The sequence below is a fragment of the Crinia signifera genome, chromosome 5 (genome assembly GCF_055691185.1).
Source record: "Crinia signifera chromosome 5, ASM5569118v1, whole genome shotgun sequence".
NCBI lineage: Eukaryota > Metazoa > Chordata > Amphibia > Anura > Myobatrachidae > Crinia > Crinia signifera.
The window spans coordinates 127,632,445-127,660,122 of record NC_139221.1 but is presented as its reverse complement, the minus strand read 5'-3'; the positions used below and the strand labels follow the sequence as shown (position 1 = coordinate 127,660,122).

Sequence of the window (27,678 nt, the reverse complement as noted above, 5' to 3'; positions counted from 1 at the left end):
TGTCAAATACTTTTGCCATCGATGGGGAATAACCAGATGGTTTCCCTCTATTGATGGAACAGCAAAACAATGTTTTGCTTTTTTTTCTCAAAGTGCCGGGACACGGAACGTAGCCCCGCCCCCGACACCTGCAAAGCCCTGCCCCGTGTTTTGATTGGCCCACAGGCCAATCAATCAAACACAATGGATGACCATCGATATGTAAATATATCGATGGTCAGCCATTGCATAGTATAGCACTATCGATGGCCAGTTGCAGAATTGCCATCGATGGCAATCCCTACTTCAAAGTGAGATCTATATTGCAGTGTAAAAATAAAGCAGTCAGTATTTTCCCTGCACAGAAACAAAATAAACCACCCAAATCTAAATCCCTCTGCACATGTTACATCTGCCCCCCCTGCGGTGCACAAGGTTTTGTCCATTTGAGAAGGAATTTGCCTTTGCAAGTGAACAAAATAAGGGCCAAGAAGTGAATAAGAAGCTGGCCGAACAGGAAGCAGTAACTTCAGCCTTGTCACTGTCAGCAGCAGCAGACTTGTCTTGGGAAACAACGGAGGAAGAGGACGTCTACGTGCGCATGCGCCTGAAACGTAACTTCCCACCGTTCTCAGTACATTACGTACGCACTCGGAAGGTCACGTGAGAGCAACAGCGCCCAGTGACGCTGGACCACCTCACGCATGCGCGGTGGTGGTGGCTGGCAAGACTGTGCAGGGTAACACTACAGTATTTGTTGACATTGGAGGCGACAGCTGTTCATCACTCGCTGTCACATCTTTACACCGGACCGGCCCGCAATAGTGTCCTGACACTGCAGCCATGTCACGTGTGCGGCAGCCCCCACTGGTCACCGGCATCTCGCCCAAAGAAGGGACTTCGTGGACCAAAGTTACTATCAGGGGAGAGAACCTGGGTACCGGCCCGTCTGACCTCATAGGTAATGCTATGTACTGTCACTGAGCAGCGTTTCTAGGAGAGCAAACGCATGTTTGCAGCTGTCCATGATCTGAGGAATGTTCCAAATTCATTAACTGCCGCATTCAGCTCATACATCAGTAACCGCTGCACACATTGGTGGGAGAGATGTACAGGCTTCCACAGAAAGAAAGCATAATGGTTCTACATAGCCACCTATCCACTTCTGTCATATATGTAGAACAGAAGCTGATTGCTATAGGCAACTTCTCTTTACCTCTATCTTGGACTTGATCCCTCTCCCCTTATGACATTTTGGTATTGTGCTTCAGGTATATTTAATGACAGAACCCTTCACAGTCACTGTTACTATGGTCCAAGGGAGCCCCACTCAGATCATTAATAAAATGATATACTGTAATAGCCTTCAAGAAACATTTCAGCATTATTATATATAAAGTAGATTTGGACATATCCTAACCTGGCTTTGCTGCCTTGCTATACTTGCCCTGTACCTGCGCTGCACTGTTCTCATCTACTTAATGTCCACCCAAAAAATTGAAATGTAATGGAAATAAATTTTATATGTAGGATGCTTACCAAAATTAGGTCCTTTCACTCTGCACTTGGGAACCGAGATATTGTCGGGTTGCTGATGTAGTGACCTGGGTCACGGTGTGAAAGCACCACACCTTATAACCCGGGTGAAGCAACCTCGAAAATTTGACCCAGATAATAAGAAGGGTTAAACCCGGGTCGCCCTCTGTATAATAGGTGACCCAGGTTTAACATGAATGGGTCGGACCTGGGATCGCGATCCCAGCTCACACCCATGTTTGCGATCTGAAAGGGGTGTCAGAAATTGATTCTAACAGCCGGAGCTTTTAAGAATTTGTTCAAATTAAGATGTTCATTCACTCTTCTTATATCACTCTTCTATTGTGGAAATCTTCACAACAAAGTGTAATTGTCACAAGTTCTATGCGTTTCATGTGGCTGCTACCTACTTCATCAGGAAATTCTTATAACTGACTTTCCTGATGAAGCTGAGTCATACCTTAAGTTTTACCTCCTGTCTAGAGGGTTCAATTTTACAAAAAGTAAGATAGATCAAATAACTGGTTGGCAGGGTATTATTCAGGTTTACAATATATTTACATTTTAATAATCGTTTTAGAAATCTTAGTTTTCCTTCTTTTATATTCTTTTGTGTTTAGCTTGTCACCTACATGTATCTTATCAATTGTACGTATATACCAGATAATGATTCATTAATGTCTACGATTCAAAAGCAGTTAAACCTATGCTTTTATTTTTCTACATGAAGTGTAGGGTTATTCTTAGTTTAATATGTGGCTTTATAAATTTAGACACTGGAGCTGATAATGATTTGGGAATATGCAAATTGTCACACGTACCTTTTTTTAAATGTGTACGCCATCCTCCTCCTGCAGATTTGGATGCATATAAGTCTATTGTGAATGCTGCTTGAAGCGGGGGGACGTGCACCATGTACAGTAAATTCGTTTGAGTCAGACCTGTGTGGAGCTGCTTACAGTATATCCTGTCTTGAGCCAGATATCTATTGTAGCTGCTGAAGGGTTGGTGTGCAAGATCTGTTATTGGCAAAAACCTTCCTAGAGAAAAAAGATGGCTTCGTGGGATCCTCTGTCACAATGTCATTCAGCCCTAGCTTATTCAGTATGTGGATGAACACCAGCAAGAAATTGGGCCCACAATGTAAATGCAACTATAGTGTTCATTCTAGGTTTGTTTTACAGGGCACCACACCCTGCCCATTTTTTTTTCTTTTACTTCTAAAGTCACCCTGCAATATACTCTTGGCAACCAGCTGGAAACCCCCCCCCAGTCAATGAGCATGTAACCCCTGGCAACAAGCATGTAGGCAAGAGTCACTTATGTGACATAATATGTAATAGGCATTATGGTGTGAGGCATAATGTCTAATGGGCACAATTCTGGCACAGTGATCAATTTATATATATATATATATATATATATATATATATATATATATATATATATATATATATATATATATATATATATATATATATATGATTTATTTTTTTGTAAAATGTGCTCTCCCGAATGAAAAGGTGCCCTGCTCGCTAGAAAAAATACTAGCGTGAACACTACAGCTGTACCCCAAGAGAAAAGATCCAACAACAATATTGCTACCGACAAGAAGGGTGACACACTTATGGCTTGTTATCACAACTCGATTTAGCTGATTCTTTGTAATTGCTGCTACTAGCATAGGGTACCACTATATATGAAAATCCTGTTGCCAAAAGCATGGTTGTACATTTACTAGTGTACAATATTGCTTTAAGCATTCACACACCATGGCCCTTATTCAGATCTGATCGCAGTACAAATTGGTTCTCAAAATGGGCAAAACCATGTGCACTGCAGGTGGGGCAGATGTAACATGTGCAGAGAGAGTTACATTTGCAGTGTAAAAATAATGCAGCCAGTATTTACCCTGCACAGAAACAAAATAGCTCACACAAATCTCACAAAACTCTCTCTATACATGTTACATCTGCCCCTCCTGCGGTGCACATGGTTTTTCCCATTTTGAGAACAAATTTGTACTGCGATCAGATCTGAATAAGGGCCCATATATACAATTATGTATATTCCTTTTAGGTCAACGCATTTCTCATCTTCATGTTTTATGCAAATGTGGGCTACTCCATCTTCAGTGCTGGCTTACATATTTGTCTCCTTTGAGCTTGCATACTTTGTAGAAACATGTTTTCTTTTCAATTACAAACAATTGCTTCCCTTCAAGGTTAGGTGTAGGCCCTTAGGACAAGCGCCCTTTAAAAGTATATATTGCAGCCTCTCCTTTTTCCAGGTTTCAGTATACAGGTTGAGTATCCCTTATTCAAAATGCTCGGGTCCAGAAGAATTTTGGATAACTGATTATTCTGTGTTTTGGAATATTTTTTATATTTCAATGAGGTATCTTGCATTGGTCGACATGGGACACGATTGACAGGTTTTTAGGTGGACACAAGCATTAGGTCAACAGTCAAAAGGTCGACATGGGTTTTTCTTACTGTTTGTGCTGACAGGCAGTATTTCATGCCCTACCATCCACTAGGGCGTGGTGGAAGAATAAAATAGTCAGCCGAGCGTAGTGAGGCACCGTGCCTGAATCCTGGCAAGTGCAGCGAGCCATGCGAGGGGACGCGGTGCTACATTTCAGTGTCCATGGTGACTTTTTTGTCGACATTCTGGTAAAAAAACACAGCGAAAAACCCCATGTCGACCTAATGACATGTCGACCATTCAGCATGTCGACCAACATGCTGTAGACCTAATGATCCATACCCCTTGCATTTATGTTGTATAAACACATAAAATACACACAAATATATTTTATTGCCAAGCAATTGTGTCCTTGCACATAATTAGTGTAATTTACATATTTCCCCACTAGTGCCAGTTACAGATAACCCCAGTAGGTTATTAGCAAAAAATTAAAAATAAAAGTGCATTTTTTGTTTTTGTTTTTGGAATAATTTGGATAAGGGATACTCAGCCTGTACTGTAAGTAGGTAGGATGTGCTGTATCCTTTGTTTTCTGTATCCAAAGAGTTTACCTGCCTGTAGGTCTGAGAAACAGTTAATCTATGGAGAGAAGTCGAGGACAGGGCTGTCACCCCAGGAATGTAAGTCACTGTTTGATTTGAATCCAACCCCAAGAAGCATTAATGTACAGTACAAGGATGGAGATATATAGTTTTAGTGACCACACATCTTTTAGCAGTCTGGTAGAGCCTGTGACAGGGAAGCAGAGCAAAATACATAGTATGTAGACCAAAGTGGTTGTCACGTGTTTGTGAAGGTATATGTTTAAGATCAGGTGTATGTTTTTGGGGAGAACATCTGATACCAGAGAGTGCATACACTAAAGCATTGTGGTGGTTTTACAGATAATTTGGTAACCTGGAGGGATTGGAGTGATGGGTGCATTGTAGGTTAATGTGACCTTCTACTAACCTACTATAACTATAGTATTTAATAAAAGTATAAGGTGTCATTTTACCATAGAGGCTTGCTGAAATTGCTGTCAGAAGACATGGATAATCGGAACCTGACAGGCTTGTATGACATTATTGTTCAATGGGTGATTTTTCTTGGGATTGAATGATCTTTCTGATAGGAAGCCAGTGAGCAGAATATTTTACCTCCTTAACCCCTTCCCGACATTTGACGTACATTTACGTCATGGTCGGGAAGCACTTCCCGACACATGGCGTAAATGTACGTCATGGATTTAAACTGTCACCGCGTCTATAGACGCGGTGACAGTTTCAACATGTCTGCTGTCCCTGACAGCAGACATGTCCGTGCATGCCCAGGGGGGGCTGCGATGCCGCCCCCCCGTCGGCGATCGCTGTGATTGGCTGTTCAGTGTGAACAGCCATTCACAGCGTTTTCCTGTGTCACCGGCGAATAACGTTCGCCGGTGACACGGGATCGGAGGTGATTGGTGCTGTAAAGTACAGCACCAATCACCGCGGGGTGTAAGGGTGACACTGGTGTCACCCCACCTCACCCCGCCCGCCCCCAAAGGCCGTGATTGGTCCGTCGGACCGACGGACCAATCACAGCCATGGAGGGGGGTTTAAACTAACGGTGACTGCACTGCAGACGCCATTCCGGTCTGGAATAGCGTGCAGTGCGGTCACCGTGCCCACCTGCCGCCATATACTGACCAGAACCTTGCTCCATACTTACCTGATCACTGCTTCATCACTGCTTGTTCACTGCTTGATCTGTGCTTGTAGTGTGCTGGATGCTTCCTGGATCCTGTTGCTACTTGTGCCTTCCTGTGCTGTGAAATTGTGCTGCTGCAGTGTAATAGCTAGATAGAGAGATAGATAGAGAGAGATAGAGAGAGATAGAGAGAGATAGAGAGAGATAGAGAGAGATAGAGAGAGAGATAGTGTCAGAGAGTGCTATATTTTGTGCTGCTGCAGTGTGATATAGTTATAGATAGAGAGAGAGAGATAGAGAGATAGAGAGAGATAGAGAGAGAGAGATAGATAGATAGAGAGGCCTAGTGACAGAGTGCTATATTTTGTGCTGCTGCAGTGTGATAGTTATAGAGAGATAGAGAGAGAGAGATAGAGAGAGATAGTGACAGATTGTGCTATATATTTTTTATATAACTGACTGCTGCCCCCTCCTTTTGTGCTGATCAGTATAAATTAACTGATCAGCAACTTTTTGGGGGCGCAGGTTTTTTTTTATATATAGATATACCTGTCAGTGCTGCTGCTGCAGTGTCATAGAGTGATAGATAGTGATAGATAGTGAGAGATAGAGAGAGATAGAGAGAGATAGTGACAGAGAGTGATAGAGAGTGTATATTTTGTGTCTGCTACCCCCCCTTTTTGGGGGTGCAGGTTTTTTAGTGTCCTAGAGTGATAGATAGTGATAGATAGTGAGAGATAGTGAGAGATAGTGACAGAGAGTGAGAGATAGTGACAGAGAGTGACAGAGAGTGATAGAGAGTGCTAAATTTTGTGTCTGCTGCCCCCGCCTTTTGTGCTGATCACTATATCTGAGGTGATCAGCAACTTTTTTGGGGGTGCAGAGGTTTTTTTTTTTTTTATATATACCTGTCAGTTGCACTGTCAGTTGCACCAAAGGTTGTGCACCTGCTGCACCTCACTGGTAATCAGTGTCGCATCACTGATCACCTTTTTTTTTTTTTTTGTGAGTGCTGTGGGGTCTTTTTTTAATTTTTTTTTTACACACACTGTGATTTTGTGGGTGTCCTGTGGCCACTGTGCGCTGATCAGTGACGTACATCACTGATCAGCTTTTTCGGCACAGGGTTGATCTCTTTTTTTTTTTTTTTTTGATCAAATTCCTGTTGCCTTTGAGCGCTGTTCAGTGACAGACGTTACTGACCAACATCTGTGCTCAATTTTTGGCGCAGGACCTTTTTTTTTTTTTTTTTTTTTTTTAACCCCTTCAATTTTTTATTTTTAACCCCTTCATTTTTTTTTTTTTTTATTGGTATAAAGTATTTTTTTTTTTTCTGCACTACATACACACTACACACTACATACCCCCCGGGTTGAAATAAAGTTTGTACCCCCCCCTACACTATACACGTGTTGAAACATTTCACTACCAGTAACACAAAAATAAAAATGGCATCCCAAATGTCCTCCCAAATGTCATCCCAGTCATCCAGAAGAATGTATTCAGCGGAGGAGGCATATGCCCTGCTTGCTTCTGACTCTGACACAGCCAGTGATGCAAGCGGGGAATTTGAAGGATTCGCCTTAAGCTCCTCTTCCTCCTCTGATGATGAGGGACCCCCTCAAAGACGCCCCCGTAGAGCAGCTGAGACCCCCCCCCAACAATTGATCTCGTATGGACCCCACCACCAGACAATTTTGAGCCCCAGGTTCCTGAGTTTTTGGCCATGCCAGGAATCCAATTTGATTCCACAGGTCTCAGAGAAATTGACTTTTTCAAATTATTTTTCTCTGATGATTTTATAAATTTAATGGTGGACCAAACTAATTTATATGCCCAGCAGTTTATTGCTCAAAACCCCACGTCATCATTTGCTAGGTGGACCCCTGTAGATGCAGTAGAGATGATGACGTTTTGGGGTCTGGTGTTTCATATGGGCATAGTAAAAAAGCCAGAAATTAGGCAATATTGGAGTACAGATGTTCTGTACAGTACTCCATTTTATCGTATGGCCATGACCCGGACTCGATTTGAGACAATTCTTAAATTTATACATTACACCGATAATGCACAGTGCCCACCCAGAGATGATCCCACCTTTGACCGGCTATTCAAAGTCAGGCCGGTCATTGATCATTTCAGTGCCAAATTTGAAGAGGTGTACATCCCTGAAAAATTTATTTGTATCGACGAGTCCCTTATACATTTTAAAGGAAGGGTTAAATTCCGCCAGTACCTTCCCAGTAAGAGGGCAAGGTATGGCATAAAAATGTATAAACTGTGTGAAAGCACCTCAGGGTACACCCACAGGTTTAGGGTTTATGAAGGGAAGGATTCAAGAATTGAACCGCCAGAATGCCCCCCCTCCCTCGTAGGTGTTAGTGGGAAAATTGTCTGGGATTTAGTGCACCCCTTCCTGGATAAAGGTTATCACCTCTATGTGGATAACTTTTACACTAGCATCCCCCTGTTTAAGGCCCTTGGTTCAAGAGGTACAGCAGCTTGCGGTACTGTGCGCAAGAACCAAAGAGGCCTCCCAAAAACGCACATTGCCCAAGTAATGAGAAGGGGTGAAAGCAGGGGAATATGCAACGAAAATATGTTGTTGGTCAAATATAAGGACAAGAGGGATGTCCTTATACTGACAACAATTCACGGAGACAGTACCACCTCCGTCCCTGTACGAGGTACCAGTACCCACACCTCAAAACCTAATTGTATCCTGGATTACAATAGGTACATGGGCGGAGTGGATCTTTCAGATCAGGTACTGAAGCCGTACAGTGCCCTGCGGAAAACAAAAATCTGGTACAAGAAGGTGGCCGTGTATATCATCCAGATGGCACTGTATAACGCTTACGTGCTATTCCGTTCTACCGGCCAGAGGGGGACATTTATGCACTTTCATGAGGAAGTCATAAAGGGCCTAATATTTGGGAACCAGCAGGCAGAGGGCCCCAGTACTTCTAGTACTGGCCCCCGTATTGTACCAGGGCAGCATTTTCCTGATGAAATCCCCTCCACTGGAAAAAAGGGCAGGACACAAAAAAGGTGCAAAGTTTGCTATAAAAAGGGAATAAGAAAGCAAACTATTTTCCAGTGTGACACTTGCCCCGACAAACCCGGCCTATGTATAAAGGAGTGTTTTAAAATATACCACACATCTATGGAATATTAGGTTCATAATTTCACCGTGCTTCGGGGGTCTTGCTAATGCCACATAGCACCCACCATTCATTCCACCAGAATCTGAGCCGCAAAATCCAAAAATCACTCCTTCCCTTCTGAGTCCTGCCATGCACCCAACTGGTATTTTTTGGTCACATGTGAGGCATTGCCGTACTTGGGAGATATTGGGGCACAGATTTTGGGGTGCTTTTTCTCCTTCATTCCTTGTGAAAATGAAAAATTTTGAGCCAGAACTGCATTTTTGTGTAAAAAAATGTAATTTTTCATGTTCACTGCCCAGTTTTATCAAAATTGGTGAAACCCCTGGGGGTTTGAAATGTACACTATACCCCTAGATGAATTCCCTGAGGGGTGTAGTTTGCAAAATGGGGTCACTTGTGGGGGGGTTCCACTGTATTGGTGCTTTGGGGGTCTTGCTAATGCGACATAGCACCCACCAAAATTCCACCAGAATCTGAGCTGCAAAATCCAAAAATCACTCCTTCCCTTCTGAGTCCTGCCATGCACCCAACTGGTATTTTTTGGTCACATGTGAGGCATTGCCGTACTCGGGAGAAATTGGGGCACAGATTTTGGGGTGCTTTTTCTCCTTCATACCTTCTGAAAATGAAAAATTTTGAGCCAGAACTGCATTTTTGTGTAAAAAAATGTAATTTTTCATGTTCACTGCCCACTTGTATCAAAATTGGTGAAACCCCTGGGGGTTTGAAATGTACACTATACCCCTAGATGAATTCCCTGAGGGGTGTACTTTGCAAAATGGGGTGACTTGTGGGGGGGTTCCACTGTATTGGTGCAACATAGCACCCACCATTCATTCCACCAAAATCTGTGCTGCAAAATCCAAAAATCACTCCTTCCCTTCTGAGTCCTGCCATGCACCCAACTGGTATTTTTTGTTCACATGTGAGGCATTGCCGTACTCGGGAGAAATTGGGGCACAGATTTTGGGGTGCTTTTTCTCCTTCATACCTTCTGAAAATGAAAAATTTTGAGCCAGAACTGCATTTTTGTGTAAAAAAATGTAATTTTTCATTTTCACTGCCCACTTGTATCAAAATTGGTGAAACCCCTGGGGGTTTGAAATGTACACTATACCCCTAGATGAATTCCCTGAGGGGTGTAGTTTGCAAAATGGGGTCACTTGTGGGGGGGTTCCACTGTATTGGTGCTTGGGGGGTCTTGCTAATGCGACATAGCACCCACCAAAATTCCACCAGAATCTGAGCTGCAAAATCCAAAAATCACTCCTTCCCTTCTGAGTCCTGCCATGCACCCAACTGGTATTTTTTGGTCACATGTGAGGCATTGCGGTACTCGGGAGAAATTGGGGCACAGATTTTGGGGTGCTTTGTCTCCTTCATTCCTTGTGAAAATGAAAAATTTTGAGCCAGAACTGCATTTTTGTGTAAAAAAATGTAATTTTTCATTTTCACTGCCCACTTGTATCAAAATTGGTGAAACCCCTGGGGGTTTGAAATGTACACTATACCCCTAGATGAATTCCCTGAGGGGTGTAGTTTGCAAAATGGGGTAACTTGTGGGGGGGTTCCTAAATTTTAGCATCTTATGGTGCCTAGAAACCTACATGGTGCCTAAAAAATAATCTCATAAAAAGGAGGCTCCAAAATCAAGTAGGTGCTCCTTCTATTATGAAGCCTGTGGTTTGGTCAACGTGCACACTAGGGCCACATATAGGATATTTTTGAAAACAAAAGAATTGGGGGAATCAATTTTTAGTCACATTTCTCTAGTAAAATGTACTGTGTTCCTTAGAAAAATGTATTAAAATTGCAAATCTGCAAAAAAAAATGAAATTTTGAAATTTCACCTACACTTTGTTTTAATTCCTGTGTAACACCTAAAGGGTTAACAAACTTCCAAAATGCTGTTTTGAATACTGTGAGGGGTGCAGTTTTTGAAATGGCATCATTTATGGGGGTGTCTCACATACAAGTCCCTCAAAGTCATATCAGAACTGAACTGGTCCCTAAAAAAATCAGTGTTTGAAATTTTCTTGAAAATTTGAGAATTTGCTATTCATATTGTAAGCCTCCTAGTGTCCAAAAAAATTAAAAGGAAGTTGAAATAATGATGGAAACATAAAGTAGACATATGGTCTATGTTAGTTATTAACTATTTTGAGTGGTATGATTATTTGTCTCACAAGCAGAAAATTTAACATTTTGCAAATCGCTAAATTTTCCATTTTTTCACGACATTTTGGTATTTTTCACAAAAAAACAGACTGTATCGACCCAAATTTACCACTAATTTGAAGTACAATGTGTCACGAAAAAACAATCTCAAAATCACTGGGATAAGTAAAAGCAAAAAAAAGTTATCCCCACTTAAGTGAGACATGTCAGATTTGAAAAAAATGGCTCTGTCAGGAACGCAAAAACTAGCTCTGTCAGGAAGGGGTTAATTGAATACCTAAGTTTTATTTTTTAGTTGCCAGTTGTAAAGCACTGTGGGATTAGAGTGATGCTTGGTGATTTGACAGGGTAATGGTGCCCAGGCCTGCATTAATAATTAGTAAAGCATGCACTAATTATATCACAGAGTATAAAAGAAGTAGTTAGCAGGGATTTTGAATGAAGCTATGAGTAGCACAGTGACTGATTTACGCATATGGTGATCTGTGGCACTCAGGAGACATTAAATGCCCAAACATTGAAAAGATTGTTAATGTTTTTGTGTCATACAAACATTTTGTTGCAGACTATTTTCAGCGTCATCCATTTTTTTAAATCTGTTTTAATAGTGTTCATTCTAGCACCCTGCATCTTTCAAAACCCCTACAGCAGGCATGTCCAAACTCTGGCCCTCAAGCTGTTGTGATACTACACATCTCAGCATGCCTTGCAATATTTTTACCATTCCCTACTAGCAAAACTGTGGCAATGCATTATGGGACTTGTAGTTTCACAACAGCTGGAGGACCATAGTTTGGACATGCCTGCCTGAGGTGTCGCTCTCTGCTATGGTGCTTCTAGCACAGTGGGGTCTGTATTTCAGCTTTGATATACAGACCAGGCCTGTGTTAAGGTGCATACACACGGAACGATGCCGGAATCGTACCGCCATCATTCACGAGTGAATCAAATCGTTCATCATGCATACACTTCACAAAAGATTGGTCTGTGATCTTTTTGCATGCATGTTGTTTTTTTTTTTACTATTTATTTTCACTATTTTTGTGATCCGTACAGGTTTCACCCAAATACAGTTGGAAAATTTTAAATTAGGAATCACCATTCAACTGTGATTCCTAGTCGTATTATTTCAATGGCGTATGCATTCGTATTCCTGTATATGAATATGCCTGTAAAAATAATTCAAATATGCTTATCTTCGGACATTATAAATTACAAAAATAAGTGTAGGCAGTCAAATTTGAATACGACTGCCAATTTCAGGCGTATTTGCGTTAGTAAATTTCCCCCAATATATGTAGAGTACAGGTGGCACATGAGGAGATTATATATTGGGGCAAAAAAGTATTTGGACAGGCACCGATAGTGCAAGTTGACCCACTTAAAAAGATGAAAGGTCTGTCATCTCTCATTATCATAGGTACACTTTAACGGACACAAGACAGAATGTGGGGAAAAAAACAGGAAATCACAGGGAAATTGTATGATTTTTAAACAATTTATTTGTAAATTCTTGCTGAAAATAATTATTTAGACAATCAAAAAGTAAAGCTTAATACTTTATAATATATCCTTGGTTGTCAATTCTCTCCTAAACACAATAAGTTGTCCTGTCACCTTTGCAGAAAAGCAGCCCGAAAGCATGATGTTTTCACCCCCATGCTTCACAGTGGGTATGGTGTTTTTGGGATGCCACTTATCATTCTTCACCCTCCAAATATAGCGAGTAGAGTTTGTACCAAAAAGTTCTATTTTGCTCTCATCTGACTGCATTACATTCTCCCAATCCTCCTCTGGATCATCCAGATGGTCACTGGCAAACTTTAGACGGGCCTGGACATGTTTTGGCTTAAGCAGGGTAACCTTTTGGGCGCTGCAGTATTTGAATCCATGATGACGTGCTGTGTTACTAATGGTAACCTTTGTGATTGTGATTCCAGCTCTCTTGAGGTCATTGACCAGTCCCTCCTTGTAGTTCTGGGCTGATTCCTCCCCGTTCTCAAGATCATTGATACCCCACTAGGAGAGAGCATGGAGCCCCGGGTCTAGGGAGATTGTCAGTGATCTTGTATTTCTTCCATTTTTTTTTCCCTATAATTGTGCAAACAGTTGATCTCTCATTTCAGCCTTGTGTAGCTCTACAATTTTGTCCCTGGTGTCCTTAGACAGCCAGGTCTTAGCCATGGTGGAGAGGTTGCAGTCTGACTGTGAGCGACACCGGGTGAACATCGGGGCACCACCAGGAGACCAGGTAAGTATGTTAAAAATTTTTTTTACAAAAACTGGAAAAATCCCTTATTGGAATTGCTCGGTACCACGAGCATTTTGGATAAGGGATACTAAACCTGTATCAACCATGGGGTCAGTGACCGGTCCGGTGGGGCAGGCGCATTCACCCCGCAGCGATCTGCACCAACACAGTCTGAGCATTTGCTCTTCAGCCCTCATCCTGCATGGCTGCCCCCCTGCCAACATCGGCTGCCCCTCCCCCTGTCCACTCTTCAGCTCTCGTTCAGTGGCAGGATCCAACTTTCAGACAGGCGACACCCGGCACCTGCGTTCCTCTCGGCCGGATGTCTCTTCGATGTGAAGCTGATAGCAGCCCCTGTGCTCAGTGCATACAGCAGGTGCGCCCACGGAGTTGGGATCTTCCTAACCAGGACAAGCAGGAAGGAGAATGCGGGTCCCTAAGGGGGGCAATCGCCTCCTTTATGGTGGCAACCTCAGCTTGACATTGGACCTGATACTAGCTCCAGACCTGTTGAGTTACATAGTTACATAGTAGGTAAGGCTGAAAAAAGACTTGCGTCCATCTAGTTCAACCTGGTATAGATATCCATTGCTGATTTGGTAGGTTCTGGTATTTTACAGACAAATTATATTTCTTATTTGTACCCTTGGATGTTTTTCTCCAGTAAATGTTTGTCCAACTTTGCCTTGAATGCATTTAATGAGCCAGCCGTTACCAACTCTCTGGGAAGAGAGTTCCAGAGTTTGACTGTTCTGACCGTAAAGAAATTCTTTCTACTAGCTGAATGAAATCTTTTTTTCTTCTAATCTATACTCATGCCCTCGTGTTCTAGATTCCTTTCTAGTAGAAAAAAGGGTGTGTGACAGTTTCTTATATTGGACCTTGATATACTTGTACATGTTGAGAATGTCCCCCCTTAAACGTCTCTTTTCTAATGTAAATAGTCCCAAATTGCTTAATCTCTCCCCGTAGCTTAAATTCTCCATTCCCCTAATAAGCTTTGTTGCTCGCCTTTGGACTTTTTCTAATTCTATGATGTCCTTTTTATAGTGTGGGGCCCAGAACTGCACTCCGTTCTCGAGGTGAGGTCTCACCAATGCTTTATACAGTGGCATAATTACCCTTGAGTCCCTAGTTTCCATTCCCCTCTTAATACATGCCAGAATTTTGTTGGCCTTTTTTGTAGCTACATTACAATGTGCACTACATCCCAGTTTGCTGTCTATTTGGACTCCTAGATCCTTTTCAAGTATGGAATTACCCAGTTCCTCTCTGCTAAGGTTGTAACTTGCACACTGGTTGTGTCTCCCAAGGTGCATAACCTTACATATATCTACATTGAATCTCATCTTCCATTTTTTTGCCCACTCATCTAGAATTGCAAGATCATTTTGAAGCATGGTGACATCTTCTGATGATTTGATGACTTTGCTAAGTTTTGTATCGTCCGCAAAGATGGATACATTGCTGAGTAACCCTATCCCAATATCGTTAATAAAAATGTTAAACAAAATGGGCCCCAAAACCGAACCCTGGGGCACTCCACTTAGTACCGGTATCATATCTGATACGGCACCATTCACAACCACTCTTTGTTCTCTATTACATAGCCAATTCCCTACCCATCTGCAGATATTTTCACCCAATCCTAGGTTCTCCATTTTATTAATCAATCTCTTGTGTGGGACAGTATCAAATGCTTTAGCGAAATCTAGGAAAATCACATCTACAGCATTTCCATTATCGAGGTTTTTGCTAACCTCTTCATAGAACCCTAGTAGATTAGTTTGGCATGAACGATTTTTCACGAACCCGTGTTGGTTAGTACTGAGTAGACGGTGATGATCTAAATATTCCTGGATACCATCCCTTAAAAATCCTTCAAATAGTTTACCCACAATTGATGTTTAACTAACGGGTCTGTAATTAGCGGGATCTTCCTTTTTTCCTTTTTTGAATATTGGCACTACCTCTGCTATTCTCCAATCTTTTGGTACTATACCTGACGATAGTGACTTGCTAAAGATATAGGCCAGTATTCAATGCCTCAGATTCACCGTTTTTTCCAGTGAATCTGGCAATTCGCTGGGTTAAACGGCGAATTTTCTGTTAGAAAAAACAATTCGCCATATTCAATGGAGGCAATTCGCCACAAATGAACAGCGAATGTCTGCCGATTCGCCGTAAATGATTCTCCACAATTCGCCTGTGATTTTCAATGGGGTTTTTAGTGGAATTCGCCGACAGTGTATTCAATGCTGAAATGGAGAACTGCTTTCTCCATTGATTTTTGCCATGATTCTCCATTTCACATTCGTCATCTTTTTTAGGTGAACTGGAATGTGATCCTTTAAAATGATGGGGTTTTTTTTTTTGGGGGGGGGGGGGTGTGTAAAAAAATCAGTTATTACATTTTTTCTATTTTTTTACCGGGACAAGTAACACATAAATATATTTTTTTATTTTTATAAAAAAAAATTTTTTACATACTATGGGGGGTGGGGGGGACGCTGCTGGTCAAATGCTGTTACATATGCTGTGGTGCTGATTCCCCGCTGATCTCAAATAAGGGTTGCAGGGACCCCCTTCCCACTGGTGGGTGGCATGCAGTGGGATCTGGCAGCGCAGGGTCATGTCAGGTAGTGCTGGCGTGCAGGAGGTCCCTGCAGTGTATGTGATATCAGTGGCGGGGTCCCTGCAGTGGATGGGAAATAGTATTTCCCATCCACTGCAGGGACCCCACCGCTGATCTCACATACACCGCAGGGACCTCCTGCCAGACCCTGCTGGATGCCACCCACCAACGGACAGGGGGTTCCTGTCAGATCAACGGCGCCCCCCCTCCCCCCGCCCGTTTAGTGTTTTGCGGACCTCTACGGAGGGGAAAGGAGGGGGGCGCACCTGACCTGGGGGAAGCAGCCGCTCAGCAGCCCGGGCATCCTCACAGCCGGGATCCGACACGCAGCCCGCTCTGCTCCCCGACCACAACAGGTGGGACACTGACAGAAGGGAGAGACGGCTCCAGCGGCAGCAGCACTAGCAGACCTCCGGCTCCAGCAGTCCCAGCGCGGTGATAGCAGATGTCAGCACACTGGGACTGCTGGAGACGGAGGTCTGCTATTGCTGCTGCTGGACCCGTCCCTGACACCTGAGGCTGTGCGGGGGCACCTGGCGGCATCAGCGGGCTCCCCCGCCGTGACTCCGCTCCATCCCCTGCAGTGGCAGTATTGCCGCAGAAGCAGGGGAGAGTGCCGGGAGCGGTATTCGCTCCAGGGGGGAATTTTCGCCGTCAGGGGCAGAGTGCCCCTGACGCGTTGAATAGGGTGGACGGGCGGCTGCCCGGCGAATCGCCCTACAGGGAGAATTGCGGCGAAAGTGCAGCGAATCCTACACAGGATTCGCTGCTGCCCGCGATTCTCCACATTGAATACCTGCCTTAATGTAGGGGGTAGCTAGTTCCCTTAATTCCATTAATACCCTCGGATGAATCCCATCTGGCCCTGGTGATTTATTTGTTTTGAGTCTGCTTAGCCTCAGTATTATTTCCTTCGGCGTGAAATCCACAATGAGATCTGGCTTATTTGTCCCGTTTGTGGTAAATGTTCGTTCCACAGTCTGCTCTCCCTCAGTAAATACTGATGAGAAGAACTCATTTAACAGTTTTGCTTTTCCCTTGTCCTCAGTAACACTTTTTCCACTAGTATCAGTTAGTGGGCCTATGTTTTCCTTTAATTAAACGTTTACTATTTATGTATTTAAAAAACTTCTTTGGGTTGGTTTTGCTTTCAGTGGCTATGCACTCTTCATATAATATTTTAGCTGCTTTGATTACCCCTTTACAAGTTTTGTTTGATTCTTTGTATTTTGCGAACGCCTCCTCATTCAAGTTATTTTTATAGAATTTAAAGGCTCTGGTTTTATTGTTGATAGCTGACCTTACTTCTTTGTCCAACCGTGGTGGTTTTTTTTTGTTGAATTTACCTTTTAGTTACTTTAGGAATGTATTCAATAGAATAGAATCAACTTTATTGACCATGTATGCTTATGCACACTAGGAATTTTTTGTGGATTTACAGTGCAGCATCAAGCAGGGATGAGGGGGGAGGGGGGGGGGGGGGGGAGGAGACGGCATTACATATATTTCATTAAGACATTACATGTGGGGAACACATGCCCACCGAGTTGCACAGAGCCTAGGCAGCCATCAGCGGCGCCACTGGTCACTGCTACAGCCAGGTAGGTAACATTAAGCAGAGACAGTACAGTTATCACACAGGGAACACATGCCCACCAAGCTGAACAGTGCCTAGGCAGCCATCAGCGGCGCCACTGGTCGCTGAAACAGCCAGATAGGTAACAATACAAGCAGACAGTACAGTTATCACACAGGGAATATATTTGACTGAGCTGCACAGCTCCTAGGCAGCCATCAGCGGCGCCATCTTGATCATGCTGCTCAAAGGCAACAGTAATAATAATATTTGTATTTATGAACCACTTTTCTTCCAAAGCTGACACACCCTGCCAGCTTGTTGCTGGCAGGGTGTGCAATCAGTGAAGGAACAGCATACAGGCTTTGCATACAGTGGGGGTAGAGGTATATGATGAAGATAGAAAGAAACAGTAAAACAAAGAGTAATACATAGCTTTCCTCAGCTCAGAGGCAGAGACAGATAGTAATTTGGGAAAAGCAAAATAAAATGTGGCAGTGTTTCAGTTTATGTCCAAATCCAGTACAAACTCCAGTTCTAACTCATTGCTTGCTTTAGATGACTTGCTTCAGATGATGCCAGGCTTCTCCAAATTTCCCATTTTAAAGGAAAGTTAGGTCAGCTGGTACAGGGGGAGAGGTTGGTGTTTGCACACATTGCTCAGCTTATCTGATTAAAGGTGGGGGATGTTGTAGGCTCCCAGTAGCAAAACACATTTCCATTGCAGACTGTTCTTTTAAATGAAAAGCATCAGGTTTTGGAAAATGGCATTCATGTACCTGTACAGAGGAGATGAGAGATGGTTTGAAAACTTCATTCCAGTTCTAACTCATTGCTTGCTTTAGACGACTTGCTTCAGATGAGCAACAACAACAAAAGTTAGTGAATCAAGCACCTTTTTTAGAGTATCCAACATTTCCTCTGCATTTTTTCCCTCCATAACCGTTTCCCACCCAATTCCTGTTAGGGCTTCCCTGAATAATTCAAAGTTCACTTTTCTGAAGTTTAGTATTTTAGCAGATCCTTTTTGATGTAATTTACTGAAGTTGATTTCCAGTGAAGTCCAGTGAGTCTTACTCGATGTTAAACCGCAAAGGGTTAAACAATATACACTGTATTCAACCACATAATGTTGATCATTCAAAAATTAAACCGTTTTCATAAATCATCTGTTTGGTATTTGACCATTAGTGTTTTCAGGAAGGGTAGTTCTCTCCTTGCCATTACTCCAGCCTTCTGAGGAGGTAGATTTTTGAGTAAATGAATTTGGGGGATATTTTGCAAAACCTAAAGAGAGATAAAGTACTAAAACATCAGCTTCCTTATTGACATTTTACAGGCTGATTGTGAAAAATGACAAGCTGACTGGATTTACTGATGGGTTGTCTCTTCAAGCTTTGATAAATCTCCTTTGTGGGAAAATGCTACATTTTCCTTAAATGCAAAAGTAGGTTTCTCTTTGCCGTTGCTCCCTTGGATTCTTCTGAGAAATCTTGCCCTCAATTTACGACTGGATTAAATAATGGGTGATCTTAATAATTATGGCAAATTTGTCATCTAAATGGTTAATATGGTTTTATACATTGGCAAATCACAAACATGTATCATATTTTTAGACCTAAATAAATTAGCTTTGTGACCTAATAAATGTGTAATGACATAACCATTATTATACTTGACATGTAGATAATATACTTTGACCATCAAAAATTGTGGGGGGGGGGGGGGGGGGGGGAGGGAGGGAAACACCACTTTACCATAAGCTTCTATCCTTTACTGTCAGATAGAAGTGATGAAATAGCCGTTTTGCCACCCAATGCCGACATTGGGCCTTATTCTAGTTCACTCTTTCTGACAAAATCCTTCTTAGATGGACAAAACCATGTGCACTGCAGGTGGGGCAGATGTAACTTGTGCAGAGAGAATTAGATGTGGGTGGGGTTTTACTTCAAAGTGAGATCTATATTGCAGTGTAAAAATAAAGCAGTCAGTATATACCCTGCACAGAAACAAAATAACTCACCCAAATCTAATTATCTGCAAATTTTACATCTGCCCCACCTGCAGTGCGTATGGTTTTGTCCCTCTAAGAAGGATTTTGTCAGAAAGAGTGAACTAAAATAAGGCCCATTGTGTGGATTTCTGCTTGCCACCACAGAAGGGATTAAATGGAAACAATAGGCATCATCAAAGTCGTGTCCATCGTACAAACAATTGAATTGCTCATCACTTTAGATGGAAGCTGTAGGCTCCTAATTTGTTTTTATTTATTTCATCTGATGATTTTACCTGGGAGCAGCAAACATGAAAGATTAACTTTCAGGTTATTGCTATAACAGAATTGTGGAAGGGCATGCTGGGATGTCTACTCCAACAGCAGCTGGAGACCCACTTATTGCTTCCCCTGGCATGCAGCTATATTACTTGTCAACATTCACCATCACTTCTGTGAAAGTGTTTGTAGCAAGATTAGTGGCACCTAATGTTTGGCTCTTGCTAATGACTTTTCAACAAATGTGTCCAGGAACTCTTTAAGTTTACAGTATTTAAAATGTATATCTCCTGACTGAGTTTAATTGAGTGCTCACATTTATTTTTTACAGGTTTAACCATCTGTGGTCACAACTGTCTGCTGACTGCAGAATGGATATCTGCCAGCAAAATAGTGTGTCGGGTTGGTCAAGACAAGAATGACAAAGGGGACATCATTGTTACTACAAAATCTGGAGGAAAGGGGACCTCAACCGTGTTCTTTAAGTTGCTGAAGCCTGACAAGATTGGTAATTTATTATACTGTACTGTAATATATTGGCGTCTGAAATACATACAGTATGATAATATTTTGATTCGTCTAAGAGATATTTGCCACCATTTTGCAGTATATGTAACACCCTGAAAATGTCAAGAAAGTTGGGAGATTTCAACCATATACTGTAGCTGCTATATGCAAGTGTGCAGTTTTGTAAATTACAAAATCAGGTTTTAAAATATTGTTGCTTTAAAGATGACTAAATCCCTGAAATCTAGGGCTTTTGAGCAACCTGTTGGCTATTACATTTGTCCTCTTTGTTATATGATAATATGGAACACAAATAGGCAATCTGCCCACAATATGTATTCAAATGGCAGTTATTAAAATTAATATGTTTATTACATGAAGAAAAAATGAACTCGATGAATTATAAATACATCTTTAGGCTAAACATATAGTGAGCCATTTTACATGTTTTCTGCGGCAAAATCATTTAACGATCAAAGTTTAAAAATTAAATATATGATATTTAAAAAATGCACCGTCATGATTATAGATAAATATTTACTACATTAGCCTGCAATGATTACAGTATGTTTGTGATTAAATTAATTAATGAATGATGTCATTGCCTGGTGCATATGGAACTTGACCGAATATCCCTTAATTGCTCTTTCAAACAGACATAAGCATAGCGAGGGGACGTGGTGCACTTTGTTAGTGCCCATGTCGACATAAGGCTTGTGTCGACCTAAGTCCATGTTGACCTTCCCATGATATATAACAGTAGATGAAGCAAACGATGGCACTCAGAGGTTCATTTTAAAAGTCGCAGTGTATTTAAAAAAATCAAACCAACGTTTCGGGACTGGCACACCTCTTTGTCAAGGTGTAGGGTGAGATCTTACACCTTCTATTCTATTATTAAATTTTGTGAGGGGACCGGCCGCAGTATATATAGATAGAGGACTGCTTGCAGCCCGGCACTCTTCTGCAACTAATCCCGGTGCCCTCTGGACTGGATACACACAATAGTAGATGAAGAAAACTCCAAATCAAACCAACGTTTCGGGGCCGGCACGTCCCTTTGTCGAGAATTCGTCTGATGCATTCACAATGTTAACAGCCAAAGTGTTGACATGTATAATGTTGACATTCTCAGAATTCCGACAGGTTTAAGCACCATAGATTGGGTTTTCGCCATGGTATATGGTCGTTAGGTCAACAGCACTAATGTCAACATGCATTGAGTCGACATGTGCCAAGGTCGACACATGGGGTTTTTCACTGTTTTTTTTTTTTTGCACCAACATGTACTGACATGCTGTATTTCATGCCCTCCCATCCATAAGGGCGTGGTGGGATAATAAAATAGTGTGCTGAGCATAGGGAGGCACCGTGCCCGAAGCATGGTGAGCAGACGAGGTGCATTTTTAGCTCCCATGTCGACTTTGTCGCCATTCGGAATAAAAAAAAAAGTGAAAATCTCCATGTCGACCTAATGCTTGTTTTGATCTAATTACATGTCGACCTTGGCTCATGGCTACCTTCAGTGGTCGACCCAATGCCTGTCTACCTTACTGCTGTCGACTCTATAACCCGTACCATTGGCCACTAGGGGAGAGTTAGGTATTACCACTACCCTTTATCATAATTAGCTGACCACCAGACCCGTGGAAGACACCGCTGGACCCACAACGAGGTAAGTCATTGTTGGACCTCTCTGGCATTCTAATAATCTCAACTAATCATTCTAATAATCTCAATGTTACGTGGTCCATGTCAACATTATAAATGTCGATAAAACAAACCCAATCTAGGATGAGCCACACTTGAGGTAAATTTATTAAGTCCACTTTTCATAGCTATTACATCTTTGACAGTTTTAGCCATTGGATTTGAAGTGATATGATGTAAAAAATACAACTGAGCATGCTGTGATGGGAGATTGCAAAGGGCTATATTCAATAGATAATTTTTTTATTATTATTATGCACCTCACACTAACTCATCAATCCTGCTAAACCCGACCATATTTAATGATGTGATCTTCATAGGGTATGCAGGAGATCCAGCTCTCCTATTGAAGTACACACTTTGTATTTAACATTAACCCTTGAATACAGCAACCTAATCTGCTTGAAACACTGTTTAGTACATTTATTCCTAAATTCGCATTAAGGTAATGACTATGGGGGTATATCCAATTGGGTGCAACAAAACATCAGGAGACTTTTCTTCACCTGATATTTCACCAGTTTCTTTTTATTTGTTCTGGGTATCCAATTAGAACTCCTATAAAAATACTTTTATTTTGAGAAAACACAGGTTCAGTGAATCCTCTGTGTTTTTCACTGGTGCTTGATCAGGATTTTGTGAGAACCTGATAACCTGCAGCTCATGCGGGTTTATATGGACTGATAGGATCGCCTTTGGCAAAGACATTACCCATACTTCAATGTGATGTGTTTGGATGAAAGATGGGGAAATGCTTGTTAGAGGATGCTAACATGAATGGGTGTAGGCAGACTATTGGTGTTCAGACGATATATATTCTAGATGGAATAAAATGTAAACCAACATTTTTAATAGTATTTCTTTATATTTTGCATTCAGACTATATTATCTTTTTTTTTTTTTTTTTTATTATTGTAGGTATTTTGGAACAGTCAGCAGTGTGGGTAGAAGAAATTAATTACTACGATTTGCGTACAGACAGGAATAAAGCGTTATCCCCACTGTCTCAACGACCAGCCAATCCATTGGGTATAGAAATAGACAGGTAAGTTACAGTGCTGATCTCATCTATGCTTATTTGATGTACGCAACAGTTATACAGTCTTGTACAGGACTCATTATTACTTTCCTTTATTTGCTGCTTCTGTCCTAACACTGCCACAAATGCCAGATTAAAGGTAAATGTAGATTACTTATTGCAGTTACCCCATGCTGTGTTTAGTTAGAGGAAGAGAGAGGTCATTGATAAAAAGTTTAATTTGCCTCTACTTCTGCTTACTTACAGATGAGATTGGGCTGTCATTGGAAATATAAAACACCATAAAACTAATACAATGGGTCGTATACAATGCAGGCGGCGAGGGGGTTAAACGGCGAGGGTCCCGAAAACAAGCGATCCTTGCCGTTTAACTCCCGCGTCGGCTGCTCACCCTATTCTACATTCTGGGGGAATCCTTGCTGTCAGAGGATTCCCCCAAACCGCGAAGCTCGCAGCTAATGCCACAAGCGTCGCTGTTTTAGTGGCCGCACGCACTGTTTCCCCTTTGCTAAAAAACCTAGCGACAGGAAAACTGAGTGTGCAGTTGAATACTGACCCTGTTAGCTGTGACAGCGAGCAGTCAGCACAGTTCGCAAAAATCGTTGAATATACCCCAGTGTGTTAAGTGAGCCGGCGCTCCGGGTAGTTTGTGTACCTTTTTATATTTTGTTTATATCATCTGGCAGATAGTGGAGCAGGGGATGTGGCTTCTCTGTACATCATTTTCTGTGTTGTGCATTAACCATTAATTCACTTGTTACTTATTTGCTCTAGCACTGCTTTTTTTTCTCTTCCTTTACTTTGTTGGTGGGGACTGACTTACCCCTCTTTACAGCAGCTGCTATATTGAAAACCAGCCCATACTCAGCACCCAGGATCAACTTTAGTAGTTTTTGTTTCTCTTGTCAATCATTCATTCCTGTTAATGAAAATTTATAACGACAGTTGTGTAATCGGTATATTGTAATTTACTAATATCAGTCAAATCCATCACATACCCTGATAAATACAGCTATATTGCATTATACAAATAATCTAAACATTAAGATGATTGTTACTTGAAATTATAATAACCAAAAAAATATATAAAGTATTTTGCTCCTTAAACAGGAACTGCAAAATTATAATTACTTACAGGTGTATAATGCAAAATACATCACCAGGTCAAATACACAATATAGTATCACAACTCAGAAGTGGGTTCCTAACTTATGCCAAATATCCTCCTATTATTTTGCTAAATAAACTTCAATGCAGATTCTAGTTGATATGTGTAGTATATATTTATGTATTTTATGAATCCAAGAAACATGTGTCTTATCATGTGTTGCTCTTCTCTGTGCATGTGTGTTAAGGCCCCCTTACACTTGTCCAACTTGTCTGAGGGACAAGTTGTACCTGATTGACTTGAGATTTATCCTATGTGCACGAGGATCAATCCCCTGGTTAAACCTAATGAGCAGAGTAGTGTGCATCGGTCCTACAGCATCAGGCACATTAGATTTTGTCAGATAAATTGGCCCGATCCATCTGATTTGGGTCTAAACAGACGCCAATATCTTGAGCTCCTTCACAGGCGCCACAAGTATTCCACAGTGCCTGACAATAAATAACAAGAAAATAGTGATTTACAGTACAAATGCAAATTGAAACAAGTATATGGTAAATAAGGCACTTGCGGCAGTGGACACTGGTGCTATTTTAACAGTGGCAGAGAAATACAGTATTCTTAGAAAAGCACATTAGGAGAAAGGGCCTGATGAATGCAGCATGCTCCCCCCTGCACCATCCCTCCCTGCCAGCCAATGCCGGGTCCCGGCGGCCACCGACATCGGCCCATGTGGACGCACATAACTGTGGGATAATGTAAAGGCTTCACACAGATAGGGCTCTGATTGGAATTTAAACTTGCAATCCCAGAGCTGCAGAATAGAGGCATCAGTGCTGATTTGTTTACTGTATGTTGTGGTAATATTTGCACTTTTAAGTAAATAACCATGTTTTAAATATCTACATCAGTGGTTCTCAAACTGTGTGCCGTGGCTCCCTGGGGTGTCTCAGGACACTTGCAGGGGTGCTTTGGATTGGTGGTCCAGTGCCAATTGAAATTATGGTACTTGTGTATTTTGGCGGCGCCCCCGATGTCCGTCGTACGATGAACGCATCGCATGCCATGCACCCGATGGCATGCGATGCGACGCGATTTTGACCCCCTATACGATCAAAAATCGTATAAGCACCCTAAAGGGTGCTTTTGAGCACCCTAATGGGTGCTTACAATGTTAAATGCACCCCCACGCCACCCCCCCACTATAAACGTGAACCCGAAGCGTGGCGAGCGCAGCGAGCCCGCGAGGGGCGGCGGTACGCGTCCTACGACCTTTTCATACCCCCACTATCCACGTCGGCGTGGAGTTGAGAATAGAATAGTGTGGCGAGCCACCGAGCCCGAAGCGTGGCGAGCGGACGCGGATACCTTCACAGGTAAACGCGTCCCTTCGCGGGCTTCACAGGTATCCGCGTCCCCTCGCGGGGCTCGGTGGCTCGCTGCGCTCGCCACACTATTCTATTCTCAACTCCACGCCGACGTGGATAGTGGGGGTATGAAAAGGTCGTAGGGCGCGTACAGCCGCCGCTCGCCACGCTTCGGGTTCACGTTTATAGTGGGGGGGGTGGCGTGGGGGTGCATTTAACATTGTAAGCACCCATTAGGGTGCTTAACATTGTATAAGCACCCATTAGGGTGCTTATACAATGTTTAATCGCATCGCATCGCATCGTATGGCATTGTATGCCATGTACAATGGCATACAATTTCAAAATTGTATGCCATTGTGCACTGTCGTACGATATCGCGTCGCATCGCATACCATCGTATGCGTTATGGTATGCGATGCGATGGGCGCCGCCAAAATACACAAGTACCGAAATTATTTGTGGTCAATGTAAAAGGCAAAAGCATTGCTGATGGGCTGCCAATAATAAAATATGTGGACAAAGAGAAGCTAATCCTGTCCCTCACCCATAAACAAACCTATCTATGACATACAAAACAATTTGCAGAATAAGAAACTTTTGGCCTGGGGGGCCGTGAAATAAATTCTGATGATCTAGTGTGCCGTGATTTCAAAAAGTTTGGGAAACACTTATCTACATAATAGTGCTGGTATTACCTGCTGGTTATATTTTCTTCACAAAAAAACAAAACGGGTCTGATGGCAAGTACTGGGGTCTCCTATTAAAAAAAAAAAAAGATTCTCATCAAAAAATGTGCTGCTATCATGCAATCGTACACATGGGCCCTGGAATTTATTCTGGATCCTATGTACTATTCCGGCTTTGATGAGCTGCTTATTGCAGATTGTTTAGAGTGCCTGAAGCATAATCCCTGATAAATGCCGGCATCAGAGCTAATTACAGTAGATAGTGAACGTTGAACCTATTAGCAGCAGTTAATTATTGCTGCTAATAGGATACCCCCGTTATACGTTCATTGGTACCATTCTGAATAGCAAAGCTACTAAAATATTGATTATTACATTTTACCAATTACTGTATATGTAAAACTTTTTAAAACATGACAAATGAGTCTATTGCATTTAAATATTAAAAACAATGGTTTTTTAAAAAAACAGACAGCTCTGATAACTTACGAAGGATCATTACATTGTAACTGATGCAATATTGGAAGAATTACAATTTATATTAGTTTTACTGCTGTACATTTTTTGTTTAATTTGGGAGCTATGGGTTGTACACCATAGACATCTATATATTCTAGATGTGTTTTTTTTTGTTTTGTTATAACTGTGTGCTAGAGAACCGCTGAATATAAAAATGTGGTTAAGGTATCAAAATGAAGTTCTTGCCATGTAAATGTACCAGTCAAAGAGAAAAATAAGATGAGACAACAGAACTGCAAATTTCCCATGTAAAGTCCATGGAGGGTATCCATTTACCTCTGATAAAAGATCAGGCGCAAAAACCTCCAGACAAGCTATTTTTCCAGATGTTTCACGCTTTTTAATTTTGATTGGAATAACCAATTAGATTGCCCGCCAAATAGCACTATTTCTCCTGAAAACACACATTGATTTTGCTTCACCTGCTACAGTCATTTAATAGCCTCTGGGTAGCTATTCCGGTGAGCTGGTCACTGCCCTATGGTGTATTCATGATGTTCTACGATCAGTCCTAAAGCAAGTAAATACTTTTTTGCATACTTACCCATAAAAAGTATGCTTGATATGAGTTTTATCTTTAAAAATAAAACAAAACTTTATTTTGACAGGTTTTCACAAGTTTATAAGTACCTAATGTCTGTTTAAGGAAATGTGCTACCTGTTGCACACCAGTGGAATTACAAATATGCAAATTGGTGCTTTGTATATGTTATTCCAGACAAATTTTATATATATATATATATATATATATATATATATATATATATATATATATATATATATATATATATATATATATATATATATATATATATATAATTAGTGATTGTATTCATTATTTTGTAGTATAGGTTGAGTATCCCGTATCCATTATCCGAATTATTCCGAAAACCATACATTCCAGAAAGAGAAAAAAAAATATTTTTTTTGCTAAAAACTCACTGGTGACATTTGTAACAGCACTACTGAGGGAATGATATG

General features: G+C 41.7%; 1 protein-coding gene across 1 annotated transcript in view; it reads left to right on the top strand.

Moving 5' to 3' along the window:
• The first annotated feature begins 665 nt into the window (after positions 1-665).
• Positions 666-27,678, top strand: part of EXOC2 (exocyst complex component 2) — a 144,892-nt gene continuing 117,879 nt past the window's right edge. Inside the window, exons 1-3 of the mRNA XM_083188026.1 lie at positions 666-940; positions 20,090-20,266; positions 22,894-23,020. Of these exons, the coding sequence (XP_083044152.1) occupies positions 823-940; positions 20,090-20,266; positions 22,894-23,020 (422 nt within the window). The 5' untranslated portion in view covers positions 666-822. The remainder of the gene's footprint in view (positions 941-20,089; positions 20,267-22,893; positions 23,021-27,678) is intronic.